The 23,769-nt window shown below is 44.7% G+C and overlaps 1 protein-coding gene across 1 annotated transcript in view; it reads left to right on the top strand.

The window, feature by feature from the left end:
* The first annotated feature begins 1,077 nt into the window (after positions 1–1,077).
* The window catches only part of LOC309558463 (uncharacterized protein), a 114,503-nt gene continuing 91,811 nt past the window's right edge, over positions 1,078–23,769 (top strand). Inside the window, exons 1-9 of the mRNA XM_082261534.1 lie at positions 1,078–1,272; positions 8,263–8,393; positions 8,471–8,580; positions 13,014–13,207; positions 15,596–15,844; positions 19,782–20,059; positions 21,075–21,287; positions 23,260–23,341; positions 23,447–23,769. The exon at positions 23,447–23,769 is cut by the window's right edge and continues 13 nt beyond it. Coding sequence (XP_082117660.1) covers positions 1,080–1,272; positions 8,263–8,393; positions 8,471–8,580; positions 13,014–13,207; positions 15,596–15,844; positions 19,782–20,059; positions 21,075–21,287; positions 23,260–23,341; positions 23,447–23,769 — 1,773 coding nt within the window. The 5' untranslated portion in view covers positions 1,078–1,079. The remainder of the gene's footprint in view (positions 1,273–8,262; positions 8,394–8,470; positions 8,581–13,013; positions 13,208–15,595; positions 15,845–19,781; positions 20,060–21,074; positions 21,288–23,259; positions 23,342–23,446) is intronic.

The following is a 23,769-nucleotide window of genomic DNA, read 5'->3' as shown; positions in this document are numbered from 1 at the left end:
AAAAAAAGGACGTCAATTTTATTTGGGTACAGTGTCGCACGACCGCGCAATTGTCTGTTAAAGTAACGCAGTGCCGAATCGCAAAATAGGGCCTGGTCTTTGAGGGGGAAAATCCTTCCAGTCTAGAGTCTAAAGTGGTTAAAAGCCTTTACTGGTCACCAGTTTAGGGTAACACAGGACATCTAGAGATAGTGTTATTGCTCTCCCTCTGACGTTCCAGGTGAAACCTCACATGTGCTGTGCAATCCCCTTTTAGACCCCGTTCACACTGGGGCGAGCCGACTTTGCTGAGCGACCTGTGAAGTCGCGGTGCGCAGCTCGCACCGCGACCTCGGAGTGGCCGGCACAGACTTCATATAATTGAAGTCAATGCAGGTCGCTCCGGGTCGCCCCAAAGAAGTTCCGGACCCTTTTTCTAAGTCGGAGCGACTTGTGTCGCTCCTATTAGAACGGGTCCACAGTTTCTCTATGGCAGGCGACCTACGGCGACCTGTCAGGCGACCCAGTGTGAACCGGCTCTTATATGTATGTGTGGGACAGGTGCGTGCGTTTGCATTTGTGAATGAGCATGGGCAGATGGGGTGCCTTCATTTATTTTATTTTTTTATTGTTTTATTGTTTTATTGCTATCACAAGAAATGTAAAGTTTGAAATCGCCAGCTGGAAGCACTGATGTTTGCTTAGTTGCACCTTTTTGCCTTTAATATCCTAAAAGAATAAAACTATTTTCAAAAGAGAATATAAAAAAATGAACAGATTGTTTGCCTGGAAAGAATTAATATAGAGTACTTTATTATCATAAATTATTGCTAAGCAAAGTTATTGCTAAACCTATTGGTGAGTATCTGAAATGTACAAAAATTGCTCTGATCCCACTCTGGGTTTTTATTTTTTTCTTTATTTCATTGCTTTTGTATTCATTTAAACATTGTTGTAAAATCACATCACAAAAACGATACAACTAACTAAAAATGATTGGCAAAATTGAATAATCAGGACAACCATATTTTTTTAGAACAATGTTTTTGACCAGTTTTTAAGCGTCAGCATAAGATTGTTTTTTGTTTCTCTAGTTTACCATGGCTCCCCCACCAAGGATGGACAACCCCATCTGTCTGATTGAGAATTGCGTCGGTAATAGGTTGGGTGTAAATGAAGATGCCCAAACAATCCTGGCACAGATCACACAGCCGCTGGTTGTGGTTTCCATTGTGGGGCCTTACAGGACTGGAAAATCCTATCTACTCAACAAATTATCAGGCCGGCAAGGAGGTAAGACAAAAACGACTTTATTCATTTTCTGTAAGATGTGTTTTAGAAGTAAAGCCTAATTACAGGTTTTAGCAATGTTTATAATCCTACCACTTTATAAAACTCTGGTCCGACCACATCTGGAGTATTCTGTCCAGTTCTGGTCACCGGTCCAAAGGAGGGATGTGTTGGAGCTGGAGAGAGTCCAGAGAAGGGCAACTAAACTGATTAGGGGATTGGAGGACCTTAATTATGAAGAGCATCTGCAATCACTTGATTTATTCTCCCTGGAGAAGAGACATCTGAGGGGGGACATGATAGCAATTTATAAATATCTCAATGGTGATCTCAGTATAGAAAAAAAGCTATTCAGTCGAAAGGATTGCATGAGGACTAGAGGGCATACAATGGGATTAGAGGAGAAGCATTTTAACCTCAGGCAACGCAGGGGGTTCTTTACTGTTAGGGCTACAAGATTGTGGAATTCTCTGCCCCAAGAGGTGGTTTCTGCGGGAAGTATGGTTGCTTTCAAAAGACTATTAGATGTACATCTCAAGGATCAGAACATTCAGGGGTATGAGAGATGATTACGGCCACACACACCTACACAGGTTGACCTGGATGGATTATTGTCTTTATTCAATCTCACCTACTATGTAACTATGTAACTTATATAGTCTGTTTGATCTTGTCCAAACAAATTATTTAAACTTCACTATAACCTGGAATTAGGCTTTAAAAATAACAGTGGTTGTAAAGGTTGAAGGTTTTTTTACCTTAATAAATTCTATGCATGAAGTTTGCAGTCCCCCTCTCCTAATCTTTACCTAAGGCCCATCTAGCAGTGTGCAGGAGAGCGGCTGCTATCTTGGGTCTCTTCCTCCTCATTGGCTGAGACACAGCAGTGGGAGCCATTGGATCCTGTGGCTTTCAATCACAGCTAGTAAGGGAGCGGGCGTCGGCGCTGAGCCCGTTCTGTGTGTCCTATGAACGCTCAGAGCAAGGCTCGGGAGCAAGCATGCACGAGTGCCCCCAGAGCAAGCAGCTTGCTCTGGACACACTGATCAAGATGGAGGAGCCAGGAGAACCAGCGGGAAACCAAAGAAGAGAAGGATCGGGGCTGTTCTGTGCAAAACCAATTACACAGAGCAGGTAGGTATGGCATGTTTGTTATAAAAAAAAATCCTTCCCCTCCACAGGGGGTCAATCCATAAATCTACAAAACAATTATCAATGGACATTACTGTGCCTCCTAATAGCTAGTAGACTAATACTGAAACACTGGATTTCTGCCGATATCCCCACCGGTACAGAAATAAAAACTGACCTAAAGATTCCACTTCTCAGAGAAAACCTTAATGTGGCTCTACAACATGGCCAACATCTCACACGCTTTAACATCAGATGGATCTCCTTCATTGATAAATGTCTTACATTTTCTGAAAGATCGAGTTTGCGACTGGTGCCAGTATGAACGTCTAACCCCTATTCCAGTATTAGGATCCAGACTCCCCCAAAATTATTTAAAATTAACTTGACTTGATTGGCCATGTTTGTCTCTTCCTTTTCTTTCTCTCTCTCTCTTCCTCTCTATCTTTCTTATTCACCCTACTCTCTTTATTAGAGTTATGTTCTCTTTAGGCTCCATGCACACAGGGCGTCATAAAAACGTGCTCCAAAGCTGTTTACATAACGCCGGGAAACAGCAGCTGTAAAAACGTGCTTTCAGTAGCTTTTTCTACTAGCGTTATTGCACGTTTGGCCACAGTAGCTGTTAGCAGCGTTTTTTCTGCCTCCATTCAAAATCAATGGTTCCCTATTGATTTGAATGGAAGTCACACCGCAGGTCGGATCAGGGTGATCCGACTTGCGGTGCGACCTGCACTGTGAGAATCTTGAGGGGGAACTCCACGCCAAAATGGGGAAAAAAACGGCGTGGGGTTCCCCCCCAGGTTCCAAACCAGGCCCTTCGGATCTGGTATGGAATTTGAGGGTAGCCCCGCGCCGAAAAAACGGCGTGGGGTCCCCCCCAAAATCCATACCAGACCCTTATCCGAGCATGCAGTCCGGCATGCCAGGAAAGGGGAGGGGACGAGCGAGCGGCCCCACCCCCCCTGGATCATACCAGGCCACACGCCCTCAACATGGGGGGGGTGTGGGTGCTTTGGGGCAGGGGGGGCTCTGCACCCCGCACCTCAAAGCACCTTGCCCCCATGTTGATGAGGACAAGGGCCTCATCCCCACAACCCTGGCCGGTGGTTGTGGGGGTCTGCGGGCAGGGGGCTCATCGGAATCTGGAAGCCCCCTTTAACAAGGGGGCCCCCCAGATCCCGGACCCCCTCCCTATGTGAATGGGTATGGGGTACACTGTACCCCTACTCATTCACCCCATAAAATGCAGTGTATGGAAATAACGACAGGAGACGTTTTGGAAAATTTATTAAAAATCTTCATCCGGCTCTTGTCCTCTCCGGGGGTCTTCTCCTCTCCGAGGGTCTTCTGCTCTTTTGCTGTCCGCCCTTCTTGTCTTCTCCTCTCCGGGGTCTTCTGCTCTTTTGCTGTCCGCCCTTCTTGTCTTCTCCTCTCCGGGGGTCTTCTGCTGTCCGCCCTTCTGCTGTCCAATCTTCTTGTCTTCTCCTCTCCGGTCTTCTGCTCTTTTGCTGTAGCTGTCGGCTGTCCTTCTTCCTCCGGTCCTCCTCCGACGACGTCTTCAGCGATTATGCCGGCCTCTGGTCTCCGCAGCTTATTATATAGCCATTAGGGGCGTGGCCGCCAGATGACGTCATCGGGAGACCACGCCCCCTTGTGTCACAGATGACATGTGACACAAGGGGGCGTGGTCTCCCGATGACGTCATCTGGCGGCCACGCCCCTAATGGCTATATAATAAGCTGCGGAGACCAGAGGCCGGCATAATCGCTGAAGACGTCGTCGGAGGAGGACCGGAGGAAGAAGGACAGCCGACAGCTACAGCAAAAGAGCAGAAGACCGGAGAGGAGAAGACAAGAAGATTGGACAGCAGAAGGGCGGACAGCAGAAGACCCCCGGAGAGGAGAAGACAAGAAGGGCGGACAGCAAAAGAGCAGAAGACCCCGGAGAGGAGAAGACAAGAAGGGCGGACAGCAAAAGAGCAGAAGACCCTCGGAGAGGAGAAGACCCCCGGAGAGGACAAGAGCCGGATGAAGATTTTTAATAAATTTTCCAAAACGTCTCCTGTCGTTATTTCCATACACTGCATTTTATGGGGTGAATGAGTAGGGGTACAGTGTACCCCATACCCATTCACATAGGGAGGGGGTCCAGATTCCGATGAGCCCCCTGCCCGCAGACCCCCACAACCACCGGCCAGGGTTGTGGGGATGAGGCCCTTGTCCTCATCAACATGGGGGCAAGGTGCTTTGAGGTGCGGGGTGCAGAGCCCCCCCTGCCCCAAAGCACCCACACCCCCCCCATGTTGAGGGCGTGTGGCCTGGTATGATCCAGGGGGGGTGGGGCCGCTCGCTCGTCCCCTCCCCTTTCCTGGCATGCCGGACTGCATGCTCGGATAAGGGTCTGGTATGGATTTTGGGGGGGACCCCACGCCGTTTTTTCGGCGCGGGGCTACCCTCAAATTCCATACCAGATCCGAAGGGCCTGGTTTGGAACCTGGGGGGGAACCCCACGCCGTTTTTTTCCCCATTTTGGCGTGGAGTTCCCCCTCAAGATTCTCACAGTGCAGGTCGCACCGCAAGTCGGATCACCCTGATCCGACCTGCGGTGTGACTTCCATTCAAATCAATAGGCTCCCATAGGGAACCATTGATTTTGAATGGAAGAAAAAAAAACGTATAACGTGGCTTAACGCACGTTAAGCAACGTTATGAAGCCTTATGGAGCCTTTAGCAGCGTCAGACGTTTTTTGCAGCTTGACGCTGGAGCTCCTGAACCCACAGTTCCTGGGTTTTTTTTGGAGCTGTAAAACGCCTATGCCACTTGGAGCTCCTAAAAGCTCTATGTGTGCATGAGGCCATAGAATAACATGGATGGGCGTTCTGCAGCTGCAAAAAAAAACGTCTGACGCTGCTAACAGCAGCTGTAAAAACGTCCAGTGTGCATGAGGCCTTATGGTTGCTATTTGATCTTATTACGACTCAACCCATTATTGTTACACATAAGTGTTCACCACGATATTATTGTCATACAACAAATCTAAACAGTATTGGTTATCCCGTTAGTTGTAACTTACGAGTCACACACCCGACCTTGTATGTTGCTTATTGTTGCTTATTGTCTTTTATGGTATTTCTATGGTATTTAATACTTTATGGTATTTCTATGGTATTTAGTGCTTAATCTTTAAAGTGGTAGTATACTAAAAAAAAAAAAAAAAACCCTGCAAGACAAAAGGCATAATAAGCTGGTATGCATCGCATACTAGCTTATTATGAAATACTTACCTTAGAATGAAGCCCCGACACGGACCCCCGGACACCGCTGTGGAAGCTGACATGATCCCTCTGCGTCTCTTCCAGGTTCGGCGGCTCCGGCACTGTGAGTGTCCGGAGCCACGATGACGTCACTCCCGCGCATGCGAGCGGGAGTCATTTTCCGGCACTTCCCAGCAAGGAACTCTGAAGGTCTCCCCGGACCTTCAGAGTGCATGCGCCGTTCGCGTCAGCGGCTGCATGCAGTGCAAATATCTCCTAAACCGTGCAGTTTTAGGAGATATTAATTGTATCTACAGGTAAGCCTTATTATAGGCTTACCTGTAGTTAAAAGTCACAAAAAGCGGTATACTACCGCTTTAAGTACTAAAATGATAAAACAGAGGACATAAATGTTCTAACCACATCTTCACATGTAAAGGTCTTCTGTAAGGGCTGGCCACTTGTTTGGACTTGATGACTGCTGCTACAGCGGTCCTAAGTAGTCACTGTCAACTTGAAGCTTTATGTGCTTGCACTGTATTTAGGTGCCACCATATTCTTATGCCCTGGTATGTGTCATTATTTGATTTAATTATGGAACCTTAACAGAGTGACCTTACCCCAATAAGAGTTAGAGTGTCTACATGGGCTTAGGTAAATATCTAAGAGACATGTAACCAAAGATCAAGCCTGCTTTGTCAGAAGCAGTGCCAAGGGTTTAAGTAGAAGCCCACTGGGGTCAAGACCTATGCCAGCCATACATTGATGGAAATTGGACTGATTCAGCAGGAAGCAGCCAATATTCAGTCTCTGTATGGGCACTGGGGTTGTATGGTAATCGATCTACCAATCGACTTCTGTACAACCACCCTGTCGGGTTTTCGCTGCTTTATCAGTGCTACCTGCTATAAGCCGGAAGCCACGATCAATAAACCCTGATGACAAGAAAATCTCCCTGTTGTCATTCTGCAGTGTGTGGATGGGGGGAATCAAGTTTTTTTTTTTCTTGTTTGTTTTCGTGCAACCCTTTGGCTGAACAGAAAACTGACTCATGTATGGGCTGCCTTAGTACTGCACAAGGAGATCCATAATATAAGCAACTATACATGGTTAAGAAACAGGAGAAGAGACACAGGTTGAGAAAAAAGCCAGGCAAAACACCAAGTCGTCATGTACCTGCACTTGTTCTGTGTGCCTGAATACATACATAGAAAATGTGTGCCATGGTATCTGGATCAAGCCAGGTTACCATAGGAAGACTGAAGAATTTTCAGAAGAAGAAAGAGAGGTAGGACAAAAATGCCAGATAGTCTATAAGAAATTGATCATCCAATGGGTGGAGAAACTACAGTCAACAGCTCAATGGAGGACGGTTACTGGCGATACGAGTTATCCGCGCTCCAGCCGCTTCCGCTCTCTGTGGATTCTCATTTCTGCCACCTGGCCTGGACAAATACCCCTAGAAAGAACGGAGGACTTGGACACATGAATATTCCGCTGCTGTCTGACCTAACAAAGCAGATATCCCGCGACTACGGAGTCCTACTGGATAACCCAGGCATAGCTCTAAGGGATCTTTTTCTCATTGATCCTAATGGAATAGTGCATCACATGAGTGTGAATGATCTTCCAGTTGGCAGAAGTGTGAAGGAGACTCTTAGGTTGGTGAAAGCCTTTCAGTATGTGGTGACACATGCTCAGTGAAAGTCTTCATCTCTTTTTTTTGAGAAATAATTAAAAAAATTGTGTTTTCTAAGGTAGATCAGCATGTCAGATAATATCTGAGAATGGCAGCTAACAAAAATTGACAGAACTCCTTTAAATATTGCATATGCCCGGCCTAGCATTTCCACCTTTAGGGTGTCACCATTGGGAAAAGTCAAATGTTTGATGATTATGTTGAGCTATTAGAGTAGTAATGAAAAGGAGTAACACCATTCAGGTAGGTCTGTATCCACAATCCATGGTGGGTGCTGAACCCCGGCTCCCCACCGCAAAACAAAGTAAATGGAGGAATTGGTCGCACACCACCAGGAAGCTTGATGGAAAATAAGTTCTTTACATGTTGCATACACAGGTATAAGGTAGTGAACAAGAACTTCTTTTCTATCAAGCTTCCTTGCGGAGTGCGACCAATTCCTCCATTTACTTTGTTTGAGCTATTAGAGTATCTATAAGGAGCCTAATTGTTATGGATAATCTCCGTACGAAACTGTGGGCCCAATGCCTAGTTTCACAAAATGTCTTTTACCGTATTTTCCGGCGTATAAGACGACTGGGCGTATAAGACGACCCCCCTATTACATGATCTACCGGTAATACTTATACTTAGGTTACCTTGGAGATATTATACTCGGCGTATAAGACGACCTCCCATTTTTGGGGGATTTTTTTGAGGTTCAAAAGTAGTCTTATACGCCAGAAAATACAGTATTTATATTGTTGGGTTTTTAATCACAGTTTAAGGTTAGTGGTGAAGTTCCATGAAAGGTTGTGCTTCTAGGAAGGAGATAAATATTCCATCAAATGGACTGTATTATACTGTTTTACTTTCACTGCAGGCACATAAGTAAAACATTTTGAGCATCGTGTCTACTTATTCCAGGTGTTTTCTCCGTGGATCACACAATTAAGGCAAATACCAAAGGCATCTGGATGTGGTGCATGCCGCACCCAATAAAATCTGATCATACCTTGGTTCTTCTGGATACGGAAGGACTTGGAGACCCAGGGAAGGTAAGCCTATGAAACTAATTTGAAGCAGATTAATGCGTAAACTTCTCAATATTGACCTTTCATCATCTGTTTTTTAGGGAGACAAGGACAATGATTGTATGATCCTGTCATTGGCCATGCTCATGAGTAGTGCTGTCATCTACAACAGTAGTGGGGTTATCAATCAGGATGCCCTGGAAAAAATAAAGTATCCTTTTTGTCAAAAGAAAAGTTGTTCCTCCTGAAGCAACCTTTCCCTTTCCTTCCCCTTCCCTTTTATTTTCCTTTCCTTTTCATTATCACAGGACCCTGCCTCAGTACTCCTCTCAAGAGCCATCAGCACTGTTAAGCAAATATAAAAAAAATATCTTGATGGGTGAGTGCCAGTCTAGAGGAGTGAGCATCTGCATGCAGACCTTCTTAGGTAATGTTCACATATGATCCTGAGCCTCCATGATTGAAATAATTGAACTCAAATGAGTTAAAGGAGGGCCAAGGACAATCAGGCTGGGTAGGAAAGGATTAGATGATGCTGAACATCCCCCAGCTAGAAAATGAGGTGGGCTCTATCTGACTTGTCATCCAATAAAAAGCAAGGCCATCCTGAAAACTCTCATATGGTTTATGTAATACCCACAGGCAAGAGACTCCCTACTCTCAAGCCAGTCTCCAATGCAAGTAAATGAAATACACATATGTGAGTAGTTTTTGGTTGTTGAATACATACATAGTTCCTTTTTCTTTGCCCAATATATGAGGAACCACCGGATTATAATTCATAGCAGTATATGGGAAGACTCTTCAGAGGTAGTGGTGCATTCTGAGCAATTTATGCCAAGCATTTACAGTATATGCGAGGCTAAACCATTTGGTGAGTAAAACTCACATAGCCACTTAAGCCCCGGAAGATTTTACCCCCTTCCTGACCAGGGCCTATTTTGCGATTCGGCACTGTGTGACTTTAACGGACAATTGCGCGGTCGTGCGACGCTGTACCCAAACTAATTTGACGTCCTTTTTTCCCCACAAACAGAGCTTTCTTTTGCTGGTATTTGATCACCTGTGCGATTTTTTGATCATGCGCTATAAACAAAAAAATAGCGACAATTTTGCAAAAATAACAATATTTTTCACATTTTTTTATATGAAATTCACCCCCAGAAAATGTAAAAATCTAATTTTTTTTAACATTTTAGGCCAATTTGTTTTCTGCTACATATGTTTGGTAAAAAAAATCACAAAAAGTGTATTTTGATTGGTTTGCGCAAAAGTTATTGCCTTTACTAACTAAGGGAAAGATTTTTGACATTTTTATTGGTTTTTTTTAACGAGTAATGGCAGCGATCTGCAATTTTTTTTGCGGGACTGCGACATTGCGGAGGACAGATCGGACCCCTGACTGACATTTTTGACACTTTTGGGGGTACCAGTGACATTTCTACAGTAATCAGTGCTATAAATATGCATTGTTACTGTAAAAATGACACTGGCAGGGAAGGGGTTAATTTTATTGGAGTGGGAGGGGTTAATGTATGCCTGGTGCTTACTAACGTGTGTGGGGGGAGGTGACTGAGTGACACAGGGACAGATCGCATGTTCAGCTATGCTGAACCCTGCAATCTGTCACTGTCTGTCACTTAGGAGATCCGCCCGCTTTGTTTACACAAGCGGGCGGATCTCCACACTCGATTCCCCAACGATCGGGGAAGAGCAGCGGCGATCGCCACCGCTCCTCCCCTAGCCCGACTCCCGCTGTGAATGAATACAGCGGGAGCGAGCCTCCGGTGGCGCGAGAGCACCGCCCACAAGGGAAGGAGTCCACGACGTTGGTCTACATCGCTGGACGATAACTAACCACTTTGCCGCAGTAGAGCTCGAGTGAGCGGTCGGCAAGTGGTTAAATTGTACCTTATCAAAGAGGCATAAAAACTGTGTTCTGTCTAAAAAAAATGTAATTTGTAGCTGCGGTCTGCCTGCTCTTTCCCTCTGAAATCGTATACTATTAGAAAGGATAATACTCTGTGCAAAAAAATATGTACCATTTTTACTGTCTCAGAAAAAAAAAATTGTTATCGGTATTTGAAGATTAAATCTGCCTGCTCTCTCACTCTGAAGTCACATTCCATTAAATGTGATAAATACTGTGCAGCAAACCTGTACAATTTATTATTCTTCTGTAAATTCTGCATTCTGTTCTGAAAGTATAAAAGGGATAAATACGGCCCATCAAATATATCCAGTTTTCCTGTCTTCAGTCTCAAAAAAAAAGACATTGTCATTTTTAATTTCTATATGAAATCTGCCTGCTCCCACTGAAATGTGCAACACATTAGAAAGGGTAACATAATGTAAAGCAAATCTGTATATTTTTTCTGGCTCCAAAAAAAGACACTGTGATTTTAAATTTCCAGATGAAATCTGCCTGCTTTCTTCCTCTGAAATTGCATTCTATTCAAAAGGATAATGTAAAGTACAGTAAACCTGTCTCCAGAGGCGTAACTAGAACCTTCAGGGCCCTGATGCAAGAAACCATGAAGGGCCCCCCAGACCCCTGGCCGGGGCCCTTACCTTCAAGCCCAGGGCTCTTCCCACTAATCCTGGGGCTCTTTACACTCGTTGCATGGCCTTTTATTACGGTCCCGCAGCAGGATTCTTTCACAAGTTCTGCAGTGGGCCCCCTTCCTGCAATCTTGTGGGCCCCCTTCCTGCAATCTTGGGGCCTCCCCACAGTGGTGCAATGCCAGGGTCCGGTCGCAAGTGTGACCTTTGCGATCCTGGAAGTTCACCCACTGGTTTGCTACCGGGCCCCCTGGAGCATGGGGCCCGGTAGCGATTGCAACCCCTGCAACCCCTGTAGTTACGCCCCTGCCTGTCTCAGAAAAAATACACTGAAAATACTTTTTAAAATTGCATACAGGCAAAATAAGAAGTACAGACTATAAGGCAAATCTGTCCAATTTATCTGTTCCCTTTCTCAGAAAAAGACACATTTTAAAAATGTTGCTTGCCGACTGCCGCATGACGATTTACGTCGGCAGTCAGCCCCTAACAGGCAAAGCGACGTAGGTCTACGTCGCTAGCCTGTGAGGCTCTAGGGAGCGAGCGCGCGCCGCCGGAGGCGCGCTCCCGCACGGTCACGGACCCCCCTGGGCGTGTGCCCAGCAGACCCGATGTCCGCCAGTCACTCGCAATCTTCCGTACACCGGAAGAAAGGCAGGCGGCTAATGTAAACAAAGCCGCCTGTCATTCTTCCCTGTGTAAGAATGGAGATCACACGGTTCTACTATGTAGGACCATTGATCACTGTTCCTACACCAGTAGCCATAGACAATCACAGTTAAAAACATGCCCCTAGGGACACACATAACCCCTCCCTCTCAAATAAAGTTAACCCCTTCACTGCCAGTGTCATTTTTACAGTAACAGTGAATATGTATAGCACTGATTACTGTAGTAATGTCACTGGTACCCCCAAAAGTGTCAAAAATGTCAGTCAAGGGTCCGATCTGTCCACCGCAATGTCGCAGTCCCGCAAAAAAAATCGCAGATCGCCGCCATTACTCGTTAAAAAAAAAAAATTACAAAAATGACAAAAATCTTTCCCTTTGTTAGTAAACACAATAACTTTTGCGCAAACCAATCAAAATACGCTTTCCACCATCAAGTGGATATAGGAGGAGTCCCCTGTAGTGCATTTGCACAGCTTTCCCAGCAAGGAGTATTATCTCCAGGTAAGAGGCTGGATTCATCTCTTTTTCATGGATAGTGTAGGACCCACTGATAATGGGGTACTTTGACGCAGTAGTGGGCTTGAGCACGATATGGCCATATGGTGGGACCAAATCCCCATTTTTATTTATGGATTGTCTTCAGATTTGGTAGTAATTTCTTTTGCATTTGCGCGCTATTCTTTTTTAATATACAAAATACGCTTTTTACCAAACATATGTAGCAGAAAACAAATTAGCCTAAAATGTTAAAAATTTTAATTTTTAAATTTTTTGGGGGGAATTTCATATAAAAATATTTGAAAAATATTGTTATTTTTGCAAAATTTTTGCTATTTTTTTGTTTATAGCGCATGATCAAAAAATCGCACAGGTGATCAAATATCACCAAAAGAAAGCTCTGTTTGTGGGAAAAAAAGGACGTCAATTTCATTTGGGTACATCATCGCACGACCGCGCAATTGTCCGTTAAAGTCACGCAGTGCCGAATGGCAAAATAGGCACTGGTCAGGAAGGGGGTAAAATCTTCTGGGGCTTAAGTGGTTAAAATGAAACCTACTTGCTCTCTCTTTCTGAAATAGCGGCCTTTTAAAAAGGATTAAAAGCTGAGCTGCAAATATGTCCATATTTTCAGTCTCAGAAAAAAATGCACTGTAATTTCCAAATGAAATGTGCCTACTCTTTCCCTCTGAGAAGTTTTGGAGTTGCCAGCAGAAGAAGTGCGGGGAAATTTTTCAATTGGAACACCTATCTTGGTATAGACTGTCTAAGTGATGAAATTCCCTGTGACATGGGGTATTAACCCTTTCTTACTCTCTCTAAAAATAAAGAGAACATTTTGGCTATATACAGACTTTTAAACACAAGCACTGATCACCAAAAGTTTAATTTCCTTTATAAAATATGTTCACAGCTCTACATTAAATGTATATATCGAGGTGGTACAAAAAGCCTCAGTTCAGAAGATGAAATCCCAGAGTCAGGAAGATAGAGACAATATGGTGCCTCTCTTTGCCTGGGTCATACGGGATTTCACTCTCAAGTCAGACTTGGATGGACGCTCAGTCACCGCTGATGAATATTTGGAAAACTGTCTAAAGAATGTCCGTACGTACTAATCTGACCTAAGGTTCAATTCTTTGTCATCTTTGTTGAATAATGCAAAATTATTTTACCTAATATTTGTATACCTAAAAATTATTTTAGGTCTTTTAGTTGTCAAAGCTATTATAGATAGCTTAGTCACTGGAATTAAGTTAGTTCTCATTTAGACTCCATTCACACTGCCGCAACCAGAAAGTCACCTCATAAGGGGCGACTTGTTAGCGCGACTTTCAGCGCGACTTCAGCGCGACTTAGTGCGTATTCAGCGCGACTTGTATGATAGGCGACTTTGTACGACTTTGTATTTGGCCAATCAGAATATGATGGTTCTGGGTCATGCTCAATCACACAAAAAAAAAGTTCTTTAAAATTGTCGTTTTTGATAGAGAGCCAATTATTGAAAAATTTTTGAAAAAAAAAGAGATTTCTTTGGATTTAGTGTCTGGGGGGTCTAAAAAGTGTACCTGTGAATTTTCAGCTCTGTAGCATGTCCAGAACCATAAAAAAAAGATCATCTTAGAATTTTTAGTAGAGCAGGGATAGGGCTCCTCTCCTTTCACACCTGGGCGTTTTTGTCGCAGGCATTTATTGGGCATTTTTTGGGCGTCTTTGGAGGCAGGCATGACATCTGAACTTCTGTGTAGGGGTATATATACACACAGACATATATGTACACATACACACATATAGGTGTGAAAGGAGAGCAGCCCTATCCCTGCGCTAATGAAATTATTTGCAGGCATAGGGTTCCGCTACTTTCACACCTATATGTGTGTATGTGTATATATACATATATGTGTGTGTGTGTATATATACCCCTACACAGAAGTTCAGATGTTATGCCTGCCTCCAAAGACGCCCAAAAAATGCACAATAAACACCTGCAACAAACACGCCCAGGTGTGAAAGGAGCGGAGCCTTATCCCTGCGCTACTAAAAATTCTATGAAAAATTATCTTTTTTTCTGGTTCAGGACAATTTTAATGGAAAGTCAGATCACAAGTCGCTTCAAATAAGATAAGGAGGCGACTCCCATTGAAGTCTATTGGGACAAGTCAGATACAAGTCGCCTCGAAGTAGTACAGGACCCTTTTCTGAAGTCGGAGCGATTTCAGTAGTGCCAATTAAGACGGCTCTCATTGATTTACATTGGTTTTGTTATGTCAAGCGACTTGGGGCGACTTGAGGGCACACAAGTCGCCTCACAAGTCGCGGCAGTGTGAATGGACTCTAAGGGTCCATTCACACTAGCGTGACTTGTCAGGCGACTTGGTCGCCTGACAAGTCGCGGTCGGTCGCCTGCCATTGATTAGCACAGGACCCGTTCTAATAGGAGCGACACAAGTCGCTCCGACTTAGAAAAAGGGTCCTGTACTACTTTGGGGTGACCTGGAGGCGACTTGCATTGACTTCAATTATATGAAGTCCGTGCATGTCGTGCCGAGGTCGCCCCAGCAAGTCGTGTCGCCCCTGTCTAAATGGGCTCTTACAGGGACAGTCTACCCAATGCTAATGTTATGGTTCCCAATACAAATATTATTGTTAACCTCTTAGAGCCGGTTCACATACAGGCGACTCGACTTTCCGGGGCGACCTGTATAGTCGCGGTGCACAGCGCGCACCGCGACCTCGGAGAGACCTACACGGACTTCATATCATTGAAGTCAATGCAGGTCGCTCCAGGTCGCCCCAAAGAAGCTCAGGACCCATTTTCTAAGTCGGAGCGACTTGTATCACTCCTATTAGAACGGGTCCTGTGCTAATCTATGGCAGGTGGCTTGTCAGGCGACCAGGTCGCCTGACAAGTCGCCCCAGTGTGAACCGGCTCTAACACATATGAACAGCAGCAAAGAGGATGGATTTTAAAACCCACATGTCACACATATGCATCCTTGGATGGCTTAAGTTTCTGTATTTAGATTGTGTTCCTGGTATCTAATAATGATAGGGTTTTTGGCAGAGTTTATGGATTATATAACAATACATAATGTTACTTTGTTAAATAAGACCGGCCATAGACAATTAGAATCAAACCATGTATGGGCAGGTTAAATTTACCAAGTTGATCAATTGATCAACTTTGGTACAACCAGCCAGCCGGATTTTACATGTAGTTATCACAAGCAGCTGGTATACAGTAGCTGCTAGCAATAATTAATGTCTTCTCCCAGGGGGGAAAGCGGCTCCCCCCGTCTGGAGAACACTATGGCTCGATGTAAGGGATTCCCTTCTCAACACTGTCTGTCTCACCTGTGGTTGCAGAAAAGAAATTTGCTCTGTGTATGGCTTGCATAAGCCTGACTTTTTACTTGTGGTTTTGTCCAATACTTCCAGTTTCAGTGTATTAAAGTTTATTAATTTTAAGATGTACTTTTTTTCTCTTCATTTTAGCTGCGAAAACACCCAGGGGACTAAGGCAAAATGATATACGTAAGGCTATCAGAGCTCATTTTCCAAAGCGAAAGTGTTTTTACTTTGGATTTCCATCCACGGACAAAGAGGTTTTGAGTAACATGTCCCAAGTTCCTGAATCAGAGCTAGTGCCTGAGTTTGTCAAGAAGGCTGAGGATTTTTGCCAGTTCATTCTTCAAGAAGCATTAGCAAAAAGATTAAGAGAGGACAGAATTATGACTGGATCTGGTGAGTTGACAAGCAACCTAATGTCAACAGGGATCTACAGGGCCATTATAAATTTAGCGCCACCCCTGAAGGAGCTGCTGGCTGTTTGGGTTTTTCTGTTCCACCCTGATGCAGACCAACCTACTAGGTGTTACCACACTCCTCAACACACATTGAAGCTGAAAAGGGGTTATTTTATTTTGGGCAAACAATGCCCAGCTGGGTAAATAGTATAAATTCTACAGCAATAAAGAACGACCAATGGAGTTATGACAAAATATGGACAATACCTATGCAATAAGGAAGTAGATTTAAGGTGTTAGTATATCAGGGCTGAAGAAGGACCCCAATGGTAAGAACACAGGGGCAGCTATCGGAGATCCCTCCCTATACCACTTGTCAGTGGTTTCCTAATAAAAGTCAGGGTCCGGGTCCTGGAGCTTGCACTTCTTAAGGGCACTTGAAATACCAGAGAGTAAAGAGAGACAGCAACAAGAAATGGCACAAGGCATCTCATCAGTGTAGCAGGCACCTTGGTAGTCCCACAGAGGCCAACAAAATGGTCCTTCTTCTTAAGGCAGCTCCTTCCAGGCAGTCCTTTTAGTAACAGTGTAGATCAGGGGTGTCAAACTAAATTTCATTGCGGGCCGCATCAGCATTACAGTTGCCCTCCAAAGGGCCGGTTATATCTGTAAGATTAGATGTCCAGAGCACCCTACGCCCCCTTACATGAGATGTTAAGAGCCCCCCACCATCAGAAGTCAGGAGTCAACCACCCTTCCTTACATCACAATGCACCCCCTTACCTTGTGTTACTGCCAGGAAGAAGATGTGGGTGGATCTGGGAAGAAGAAAGTGCAAGGTCTGGAAGAGGACCAGAGGAGGGCTGGAGTCAGCTTAAAAAGTCTGCTGAGTGCTGAGACCAGGGGAGGCAGAGGCAAGGTGGTGTTATGGCTGCACAGAATGGTGCAGGATCCATAGGAGGAGTTCTGCCCTCCTCTCTGCAGCAGGCTGCTGAGAAGGGGGGGGGGCAAAAATGAGCCCAGCAGCACAGAGAAGAACAGGATCTGCCAAAGGAGTTCTGTTCTCGCTGCTGCCGACTACTGAGACAAGGTGGGGGCAGAAACAAGGGGGGTCCCGCAGCTGCAGGAGAGGTGCGAGGGCCACATGAAATGGCCTGGGGGGCCGCATTCGGCCAACGGGCCTTGTGTTTGGCTCCTGTGGTGTAGATGAAAGATCCCTCTAGAATCAGCGTACCTGAAAACACAGATCTGAAATGACAGTCTGCATAGTCCAATTTTTAGATGGACACAATGAGTCTTGTAGTCCCATGCATCACAGTTCAGATCCCAGTAACACTAGCATATAGTCCCCTGAAAATAGGGATAAAAAAACAACTGTCCCTAAGCAAACCACTGTGACAGCAACTATGACAGCAGCTGAGTCCACAAATGTAAGAATGCAAGGGGAAAGTCTGAGCACTCCTGTTCACAGGCTCATAGAAGGCAGCACTTCTGGGCAACAATGCCAGCTCATCAGTCAGCACACCGCACCAGGATGGGGCAGTACAAGTCTCAGTACTTCCTGATTCTCCTCTTTAAGACCTGTAGCAGCAGAACAGAGAAGTCAGGCAGAGCTGGTCTCCTTGCAATTGTCCTATAGCCACAACACACCCACAACCTGTGCATCTCTATCCCTCCATATGTCTGTCCTCCTTATGCATGATTTTCCTAATCCCCCTGCTCTCCAGGAACTCTGGGATCTGTAGTCTTAGTCCCCTTCTCCACAGGTCTCTGTGAAGAGACTACATCTCCCTTCTCCCTGGATTTGGTAGGTGGGGCTTCAGACCACTGGGTGGCCAATCAGAGTCCTTCTGATTGACCACCCAGTACTCCATGTAAATTTCTCATTCCTTCCAAAACGGCCACCCCCTATGCTGAGGACACCTTTAGCATTGTGCACAGTTGCCTCCACTATGGGTGCTGCCACTTTTCACTCGCTGTCGCAATCTTCAACAAAATAGTCACTGCAGCACCTGTACTGGGGACACTTTATTCTGTCTAGCCAGTCCTACCATCACAAAAAGGGAGTAACAAGATACATTGGAGGAATGTCCTGCAGGGTAAGTTAAAGGGGCCACAGTCTAGGCTGCAAAATATTACCACTATGGTCTAAACAATGTGGTGCTACTGTTATAATCATGCCCACATCTTAATACAGCTGCGAACCCTCTCCAAAAATTGCACTTATGATTGTGATCATAAAGCTCTATTTTAGTCTCGTCACTCCAGAATACTAAAGCTGTGAGGCGTGTCAATGTGTTGTCGGTGATATTGTAACCGGGGCTTTTTTGTGGCTTTGGCGCAAGCAAAGGCTTCTTTATGGCACCTCAACCATGCAGCTCATTTTTGTTTGAGTATTGTCGTATTGTGCTTCTTGAAACAACCACACCGTCTTTTTACAGAGCAGCCTGTATTTCTCCAGAGGTTACATATGGGTTTTTCTTTGTATCCCAAACAATTCTTCTGGCAGTTGTGGCTGTAATTTTTCTTGGTCTATCTGACCTTGGCATGGTATCAAGAGATCCCCCATTTTCCACTTCTTAATAAGTGATTGAACAGTGCTAACTGGAATATTCAAGGCTTTGGATAGCTTTTTTTTTAGCCTTTTCCATCTTTATAAAGTTGCATCACCTTGTTACGCAGGTCTTTTGACCGTTCTTTCCTGCTCCCCATGGCTCAGTATCTAGCCTGCTCAGTGCATCCATGTAAGAGCTAACAAACTCAACTCATGGACTATTTATACACAGACACTAATTGCAATTGAAAAAGTCACATATGTGGGAAATGAACCTTTAATTGCCATTTTAACCTGTGTGTGTCATCTTGTGTGTCTGTACCAATGCCAAAAATTCCAGGGGATGGAAACTTTTGATCAGAACCATTTGGGTGATGTCCGTTATCCTTATGACCTAAAAAAGGAGCTAAACAACCATGTGATAATAAATGGCTTCATATGATCACTATCCTTAAATAAAAGACAGTTTTGGGGCACGATCAGTCATATTTTCAATCTCAATGCCAACATTTTATGAGTATGCAAACCTTTGAGCACAACTGTATTAGTTAATTCCCAAATCAGCACTGTTAAAAACTGGAAACCATGTGAGTTTTTTTGTGTATGGTTGTGTTCAGGAGATGTCCCCTTATGTGTTTAAAGCTGATACTTGCTTTATTGATTGATTGATTAAAAAATTTTATAGAGTAGGAAAGGTTTAGAACCTCCCAAGACAAATATGGCGCTTTTCCACTGCATGGTACGTATCGGTTTGGCTCGGTTTGGCGCTTTTCCACTGCATGGTAACGCATGGTACGTGTTAGGACGGTTCGGTACGGTTTGGTACAGCGGAGCTTTTCCACTACATGGTACGGCTCAGTACGGCTTGCTTAAACAGTACCACCTTGGTTGGGGTTCCAAGCGGGCCGTACTTATACCATATCCCACAATCCTTTGCATGCAGCCTTGATTGTTTGTTACTACTAGCCACTGATTGGTCAGAGAATCGTTGTAATCCCACCCACTTACTACTTTAGTGGAAAAGCAAACCGAGCCGAGTAGAGCCTATACAGTGCTGAAAGGTGCCGACTCGTACCACACAGTGGAAAAGCAACCTGAGCCGAGCTGGGCCAAGCAGTGCCGAGTGGAGCCGAGCCAGTACTTGCAGTGGAAAAGTGCCAATAGAGAGGGTGATTCTCCCCGATTGGGGCACAGTCAACAATCTAAACATTACAGGAGCTCTAATCATTACCTTCTTTTTTTTTTTTTTACTTTGGCGACTCTAACTTTGACAAGTCACAGTGTGCAATATTAGAACTACCTAATGCTGAACTTTTAAAAAAATACCAAAAGTTCATGGAGATGGACAGACTTATCTAATGTTTTCCACAATGTTTTTCAGATTTTGCACAGCTTCTCAAGTCCTATGTTGATTCTGTCACTAAATGTGATATTGCCCATCTGGAGCGTTCCATGTCAAACATGACCCTGGAAGAGAATCTAAGCTCAATACGCAAGTCTACAGAATCATATGAAAACAAAATGAAAGCTCAACAATTCAACACTGAAGAGGAGTTCCAAAGGCTGCATGAGAGTTCACTGGAAGAAGCTCTCCGTGAGTTTGAAAAGAGCTATGTCACACATGAGAAGAGTCAAGATGAATACCTCCATCAGCTAGAGGTAGTTAATGTGAAGTTTGTAATTGTAGCACTACTCCCTCGGTAACTGCTGGTGACGGGTTCCCCTGGGTTACCCATGGCAACAGTACAATACTTCAGCGACTTCAAAGTGCCTGACTCAGTCAAGAAACAGTCTAGGAGTTTTGGTTTTTGTGTTTTTTTATTGAGAACTTGGATAGTAGAATGGAATGAGTGAGATACTCCAACTTGGATAAACTATGCACAATTAGCTGGGACGTTTAGATACACTTGAGTGCGGCAAGGCCGCTGCTTCACCTTGTCACTAGCGATGAAGTAGTAACTAATGAACCTCTTTAGATAAGCTGTACTGTACTGCACAACACAGGGCCCTCCCTGGCACCCCCTTTTGTTCCCATTCTTCAGGGCTTTCTACATGGCACCCCTTTTCTGTATTACTCTCTGTGTGAGCTAGCTCCTTGATCCCCCTGACTTCACTGGAGTGGTCCCCCTTCCTCTGCCAGACCCTTTGGCAGGTCCCTCAGTACTCACAGACACTGTTTTTTTCAAGAGACTCTGCCAGCAGTAACTGCGGATCCTCTGCAGCTCAGCTCCACACCTGGTCCACTAGCCTGACCACCTAAGACCACTTTCCTCACACACTGCAGGAGGACAGACAGCCGTCCACCTCCTCCTGGGACTGTGCTTCCCGCCAAAGACACCCTGTCACATGTCCCCTCAGTATTTATGGTCAATCCCAGGATGCATTGCGAGAATGCCCTCCCACTGGGACTGCCATAAAACATGATGTGTCACTGGCTAGGTTTCCTCCACTTTCCAACAAGCTCCCTCATTGGATGCAGTGTGGACACTCCCTCAGACCAAGTGAATCACACCTGGAAAGATGTGACTGGCAAACGAATAAATTAGGCTCCACTGATAAGCAGCAGGAGCAATAAATGCTTTACCTAGCACCTACCTAACTAGGAGGGTGCTACATAATGTTTCCCAAAAATGTGATACATTAATTAATTTTGTGTTGGCAATTGTTTTGGCAGAAAGACCTAAAGGAAAAGAGGAGGGAGCTCTGGAAGATTTGTGAGGATTCCTCTCTGAAAAAGTGTGAAGATCTACTTAAGAAACTCAAGTGTGATATAAACCAGGCCCTCAACGAAAACAAATACCATGTCTCTGGAGGATATGATGAATTTGTAAAGGACAAGGATAATACAATAAGGGTGTATAATGAACAACCTGACAAAGGCATCAAGGTAAACTTAAACGGTCTTCCAAATCTCTTGCTCTGCCGATTTGGTATATTTTGATATCCCCTGTTACATTGGTTTATACTAAAATTACTCAATAAAATATTCAAATGTACAATGCTACACTGGTTCCAAGCTGGTGCTGGCACTGTATATATTTCCAATGACCAAATATACATGTAAGGATAAGAAACAGTGGGAGCTGCTACAAAAGATCAAAGTTGCAGGAGATCATCTAATGGAGATGGCTGAAGCAGTGCCATCTTAAGAGCATTAAAGGGCCCCGGGCAATGCAGTGCACTGGGGCCCCGCCTACACAATCACACACGAGAATAAAAATGTGAATTATCAATAAGACAATATTTATTGGTACAGAGGTGCCAGGCTAATAACAGCCTCCAAGTTCGGCGGCTGGGTCTAGTGAACACACACACAGATGGGAGTCAGACTCGACTGGCCTGTGTTTGCATGTTCCCCTGGAGGCGGACAGGCATTCCTACAAATGTGGGCTCCCACTCCACGGCCCAAGTGGCCCGACAGCAGCGCAAGGCCGACAGGCACTTGCCACCTGCTAAGTTCGCCGGCGGGAGGCACACAGGAATCAGGATTAATCCTTGGCTGGGTCGCTGGGCAGGTGGGGCCCCCCAGGCAAGTGGGGCCCCCAGGCAACTGCCCAGCGTGCCCATTCGGTAAGATGGCCCTGGGCTGAAGTACAGTTTTTAGGTGGAGGTGGGTTAGTTCTTTTACTATTCAATCGCAGCCCTGACCAAGCTGTAATTTTATGACTGCAGGAGAGTAAAGTAAATGGTTTTGTTTAGTGTCTGACAGGGGTGTCTGGATTTAAAATCTGTCTTAAACAAATTACAAATCACTGAAACATTAAAATCAAGTCAAATTTCTACCATTCTCTTAGTAATTAAGCTGACTTTAACCACTTGCCGACCGCTGCACGACTATTTACTGCAGCGGTCAGCCCCTACTGGGCAAAGCGACGTATCGGTACCCACTCCCGCCCCCGCTCATTCACTAACATCCCCGGGCGAGTGATATCCGCCGGCCACCCGCGATCTCCCGCTGGAGAGGGAGAAAGGCAGACGGCTGATGTAAACAAAGCCGCCTGTCATTCTCCCTTGTGTAACTGCAGAGACTACACAATCCTGCTATGTAGGATCGTATGTCTCTGTGGTTACATCACAAGCCACGCCCCTTGACAGTTAGAATCACGCCCCTAGGGACACACTTAACCCCTTGATCATTAATAAAGTTAACCCCTTCCCTGCCAGTGTCATTTTTACAGTAACAGTGCATATTTATAGCACTGATTACTGTAGTAATGTCACTGGTAACCCCAAAAGTGTCAAAAATGTCAGTCAAGGGTCCGATCTGTCCGCCGCAATGTCGCAGTACCGCAAAAAAAATGGCATATCGCCGCCATTACTAGTTAAAAAAAAAACAATAAAAATGACATAAATCTTTCCCGTAGTTAGTAAACGCAATAACTTTTGCGCAAACCAATCAAAATATGCTTATTGCAATTTTTTTCACCAAAAATATGTAGCAGAAAACAAATTGGCCTAAAATGTTAAAAAATTTAGATTTTTACATTTTTTTTTTGGGGGGGGGGGGAATTTCATATAAAAAAACGTGAAAATCTTGTTATTTTTTTAAAATTGTCTCTCTTTTTTTGTTTTTAGAGCAAAAAATAAAAATTGCACAGGTGATCAAATACCACCAAAAGAAAGCTCTGTTTGTGGGAAAAAAAGGAATTCAATTTCCTTTGGGTACAGCGTCGCACGACGGCGCAATTGTCCGTTAAAGTCAAGCAGTGGCGAATCGCAAAATAGGCCCTGGTCTTTGAGCAGCCAAATCCTCCGGGGCTTAAGTGGTTAAATTTGTAATTGGGCTACAGCTTAAAGAAAAACAGAGATAAAGAAAAATAACACCTCTTGATGATTTCAAACACATTTTATTTTTACAGGCCCAAGAATTTCTCAAGGAGCTTTCTGACTTTTTAGAGGACATAGGAAACACAATACCAAAGACTGCCCAAGCTATCCCAGGTAAGTCTTCCGACCTTGTTTCTGCAAATATAGAAATACATTATCTTATGGCAAACACGTGTATTACATTTCAGCTGCTCTTGTAAAAACTGATTTTCTTTACAGCTAAAAAGCGCAAACAACTAAAAAAAGGAGATTCCCGGGATTGTGACCAGCTGTCAGATTATTTTGAGGATTACCAGTTACCCACTGGCCAATATGACCGTCTTCTTATCCAGGTCTTTGGTTACATCGGCCATGGAAAGTCTTCCTTTGTGAATTCCTGTGTCTACACCTTGAGTAATGGTACCTTCCAGGACTGGGCGGGAGAAGGAATATCCAATGGTGGGAAGACCATGGAGAGGAGAGCGTACGAGCTCACCGACACAATTTCTATTGTGGACAATCGTGGCTTTGCAAAGTTAGGGGATGAAGAAGCTTGGGAAATC

Source organism: Pelophylax lessonae, assembly GCF_965119305.1.
Source record: "Pelophylax lessonae genome assembly, chromosome: 6".
In the NCBI taxonomy this organism is placed as follows: Eukaryota; Metazoa; Chordata; class Amphibia; order Anura; family Ranidae; genus Pelophylax; species Pelophylax lessonae.
Note: the sequence above shows the minus strand (reverse complement) of the source record. Positions and strands in the feature narration are given on the sequence as shown.